The sequence below is a fragment of the Electrophorus electricus genome, chromosome 3 (genome assembly GCF_013358815.1).
Source record: "Electrophorus electricus isolate fEleEle1 chromosome 3, fEleEle1.pri, whole genome shotgun sequence".
NCBI lineage: Eukaryota > Metazoa > Chordata > Actinopteri > Gymnotiformes > Gymnotidae > Electrophorus > Electrophorus electricus.
The window spans coordinates 1,895,210-1,900,000 of record NC_049537.1 but is presented as its reverse complement, the minus strand read 5'-3'; the positions used below and the strand labels follow the sequence as shown (position 1 = coordinate 1,900,000).

Sequence of the window (4,791 nt, the reverse complement as noted above, 5' to 3'; positions counted from 1 at the left end):
TAAGTGCAATTATAATAATATCGCAACACAGAAAGACCCACCAATGAAGTACTTTCAAAGCTGCTGCAGTGCATATGGTATGAAGAATCTCTGTGTCGCATGTATATATAAAACCAGTGAAGTATATTAAAAAAACCTTTATGACACATACTTAAACATTTTAATATTGCTATTCATAGGTGTTTATTTTTGTTTTGTATAGTCTGATTTATTTGTAGGTGAAAATAGGGTTTGTGTTTGTAGAACTGCAGTGACCTTGTGACAGAAGCCAGTGACACCATTTAGATTTGAAGCCCAAAAATTTTTTTTAAAGTCATCTTTTTTTTTTTTTGTTCAGTGGGTTCATAATGACTTGCGGGGCATTTTACAGCAGACTCGAGGGTAATTATGCCTCTAGAAGAGAATAGGGACATGTCGGCGGAGCAGGATTCATTTTAAGATCTTTTCCTCCTCCTCTCCTGCGTTTTGCTTGATTACAGTCTGCTGTGGCTCTAAATAACAGGCTTGGAGCTGAGTGGCAGTGGACCTCCATTTCCAGCCTTTTCTGATGGCATGAAATTTGCTATTAATATCTCCAAATGCTCTTGAGCAGGCCTGTCTGGGAGATTAGAAACGGCGTGTGCGCCTCGCATTGTATTTTCATTTCAATCTGCGAACGTCATAATTTTCTACCACTGATTCCCCCTTTTGTTTACTGGGTGATGCGTTATATGGTGGGCCACTTCCATGCTCTTTCACCATTATGGTGTGTGTCAGTGAAAGCGACAAGCATTTAACTGTGTCCTTTATTACACATCTGTAGTGCTCGTCTTTCTGCAACTAATGCGGGCGCAGTGTGTTCTCTGAATGAATGAAAGGTTCTCCTCACAGACTCTGTGCAGAATGTGAAATACTGGGCATTTGTACTCTGTGTATTTATCTACATGTGTTACATGTATATACATGGAGTTGCCAGTTCATTAGGTAGCCCTGCACTAGAGCTGTATCTGTAGGCTACCAATCCAATATTTATTTATCTGTAGTTAGACATTACAGATGGCATGGTAACTTGTCTTATTCTCTGTACAATTGTGGGCTCATCCAGATAGTCTATGTATGTACACAAATATACAAATACACGCATAAAAAAAAAAAAAATTATATATATATATATGCGTGTGTATTTGTATATTTGTGTACATATATATGGAATGAATGTTATGATTTAAACATCTACTTTTTCATATATCAACTGCCTTCTAATTCTGCTAAATTCTATGTAAACTATGCTGCTAATTCAGAAGCACCTTGCTTGCACAGCTGATGAAGGACCTCTGTACAAAATGTTCAGCTTCTCTGGAAACTCTGTGTACTTTACTACAATTTTGAATCTCTCTTTCTCTCTTAGTTTATACTGTATTAATAAGTTTGCTAAAGAAGTATTTATTTGTAAGAGATTTGCAAATTGCAATAGCATTTTCATTTGCATATTAGAAGAGTCCAGCTAACACCTGTCCTTAAGTCAGGCCACTATAACAGACCAGATGAATTCATAGCACAATAGCAGTGCCAGGATTGTTGGATTACAATTTATGGTTGATTGTAATGTGTACAGAAACTTGTTAGGTACAGCTACAGAGCGCGGTAACCTAGCAAACTGGCAAGTCAGTGTACATGCTCAAGATATGTAGATAAATACAGTAGGAAGTCAGTATCACCAGTATTTCACATTCAGTACAGTTTGGATGAACTAGGCCGTTGTGCATGGTGTGTGTTTGTTAGCGTACAAGTCCTTCAGGTCCTGTCTGATGTCTGTGTTGTGTTTTTCTTTTCCAGACTAACGGAGGCTGGCAGGACGCTACTACCCCTTCCTCGGTGACCTCTCCGACAGAAGGGCCAGGGAGCGTCCACTCCGACACCTCCAACTGATACCTTCCTCGCGTTCCCTCCATTTAACTCCCTACTGCACAAAACGATGGACACTCCTCCTTTCCTCCCTCTCAACTTCTGTTTGTCTCTGTTTTTAAACAGTGCGCGCTCACTGAGCAGGGTCTGCCCCGGGCTTTGAAGTGTGTCAGTTTACTGACCATGAGCTCGCCCTCAAACTCAAAGCTGACATTGAGACACACGCACGCACGCACGCACACACACACACACACACACACACACACACACAAAAACGGCATGAATTAATGTGCGTTTAGACATGCGACCACATTCTCGTCTCATACATTTGAACATGACCTCAAAAGACAAAAAAAAGTGCAAACATCCCTCATGTTAGATTAAATGTGTATGATCACACTACCTCTCCAAAACACACAGTGTAGACGAGAACAGCAGTGAGATGTCACTGAGAACATTCTGGTTTCTAAACTATAAACCCAGACACTATTAGCGCACCGTTTTCCACGCGAACATCTCCTGTCTTCATCGTGGTGGTAAAACATCTTCCTCTGCACTAGATCATTTCCTGTGTGTCCGCAATGCCACATTTCCCTGATCTCTTCATTTACACTTTCGTTGTACATGATTGACACTTTCTCATACTCGTGTTGTAATATAGACATACTGTATTATAGACATATTTTTATCTCCCTCTCAGTCATACATGGGAGTACTTGAAAATTATTTTTAATTAGGCTATACAGTGTAGCTTCGCTTTGAGTCCTGAAAAACCCTTTGCTGTGATCATTTGCAGCAAATATTTGTTGTTCTTCCCCTGTTTCATTTTTACCAGTGGCAATGCAGTGTAGGTCTTTCAATTCAAGACTATAGTTTGTTCCCTTTATGTTAGTAATCTGGTGACATAGAATTTAAAGTAGTTCATCATATTTTACGACAAACAATATGACTAAAGCACTGATATGACAGCGTAGGTGTTAACATATAGCCAAATGCTGCTTCTAACCAAAATCACTGATGTACTAATGCAAACATTTGAAATTCTCAGTTCAGCATCGTTCTAAAACCCTAATTTGACCACATGCACAATTTGCATCCTTTTCCAAAGTTTGGTGCTGTAATGATTTAATTACAGCATGCAGTGCCTGTGTTCACACATGCATAAAACTTCCATCTGATGGTCACGGTTTGGGTTTAACTTGTCTACGCATCACACATTTAAATGTTTGGGTTTTTTTGTTCACCACAGCAGTTGTCCAACATTTGTTTTCACCTACTTTAGATTAGTGACCCCCAACACACACACACACACACACACACAGAGTTATTAAGCATGTTAAGTATTAGACCAGTCACTACTTTGATACCAAAAACAGAAGACATTTCCGTTTTGTTCATCGTTATTTCAGCAATGTCCATGTTGTAAATGATGTAGGTAATATCTTTTGTACCTGGGATCGTTTCTGAATGAATGCCCCCAGTACGTTGTACTCAAAACCAAAAATGCAGTCAGAGTTCAGTGTTTCTTGAAAGAAAAGATGGCACACAAATGCAGAAAATGTTTGGATATATTTTTACGTCTTCATGTTGTGAATAGGCAGATCCGCGTTTCTCCTCGTCCTGCTTGGTTCCAGGGCAACATCTATTTTATTTCGCTAGCATAATGTGAAGTAGCCCAAGAATGCGCTATATACGTAGATGTGCGCCTTTGGATTCCTAGTTTGCTCTTTTTAACTGCAGAATTGATTTTAAAGTGCTTGCTCCTGCGTCACCTCCAGCACGGGTGGGGTTCTCATACATTTAACCTGGCTTTGTTCCTCGAGAGATTCTAATGATAAATTGCGTTGGTCCTGAAAGAGAGAGAGAGAGATGCCAAGGCCAGGCGGAGGCGGACACGATGCCACACAGTTCCCTCCCAAGCAGCAGTCTGAGTAGACGAGCTGCGCAGTTCCCTCCCAGTGAAACAACCCGCTGCTGTCTCACCGCATGCAGACGACGTACCACAGCAGTACTACATGTCTGGAGCACCCATGAGAACAGCGGTTGGAGGCCGTCCACGGGGCTGGGGAAGTTCTCCATCCCAGCGTGTCTGGTGCTCTTAACTGGCCCGGCAAATTCATTATGGAGAGGAACGCGTTGTTTAGTTTCCCCGTGACCGCTCCAAGACGCTCACGCGACTTCTCATGGCCTGCCCGGTATCACCGTATTGTTGAAGCTTCATGTAATGATGCTTTTAGTTTTTTGCATATAAAGCAGTTTGTAAAACATCAAATGTTCACTTTGTTGCATGTCCTTTGTTCTTTAAAATCCTGCGCTGTTTTGAATGTTTCTTCTTTTTTATATAAAATCGCGGAAATTTCTCTTGCCAAGTTTTGACTTTTAAGATCTCTGCATATGTACAAAAGGAATAAAATGGAACAGCCAATTATTGTCTTTTTGATTCCAATTTTGTTTTTGTGGAGAAAAAAAAACAAGGTGTAGGTTTTCTGGTCTCTTCATTTGTACTGGTAATGCATATTCCAAATAAATAGTTTCTTTTGTTGCAAGATGGTTTGCTGTCGTTTTATCTTTAGTCCCAATTAATTGGGTCTTAAATGTACTTCTAACTAACATTTGTCGAGAATGAAGCGTGTTTCAGTTTAAGACCAGTGTGAAGTCCCCGTGTAAATGGTAGAGGGCCGTTGAAGCAGGCTATGACTTCATGCCATTTAAAGAGGGATCATGGCGCTTCGACACTGCGGGGGCGCGCGCTCGCACCTCGTTCTGCAATATTTCAGACGCACCCTTTTTGCGTGCTGTAACGGGATGCGTTCTCTCGCCCATTTCATTTCCTATGGCGCGCTGTAGGTGTGCTAAGATATTTTGGGGGTGTTCTGATTCTTTGCTTTGACGGCCTGCGAAGGCTTC

General features: G+C 41.0%; 1 protein-coding gene across 3 annotated transcripts in view; it reads left to right on the top strand.

Annotated features, from left to right (window-relative positions):
• The window catches only part of pbx1b (pre-B-cell leukemia homeobox 1b), a 63,712-nt gene extending 59,288 nt beyond the window's left edge, over positions 1-4,424 (top strand). For 2 of the 3 annotated variants that reach the window (XM_027030143.2, XM_027030142.2), the window contains exon 9: positions 1,816-4,424. In XM_027030143.2, coding sequence (XP_026885944.1) covers positions 1,816-1,908 — 93 coding nt within the window. In that variant the 3' untranslated portion in view covers positions 1,909-4,424. The remainder of the gene's footprint in view (positions 1-1,815) is intronic. The other variant, XM_027030144.2, reaches the window with a different exon arrangement.
• Positions 4,425-4,791: the final 367 nt, after the last annotated feature.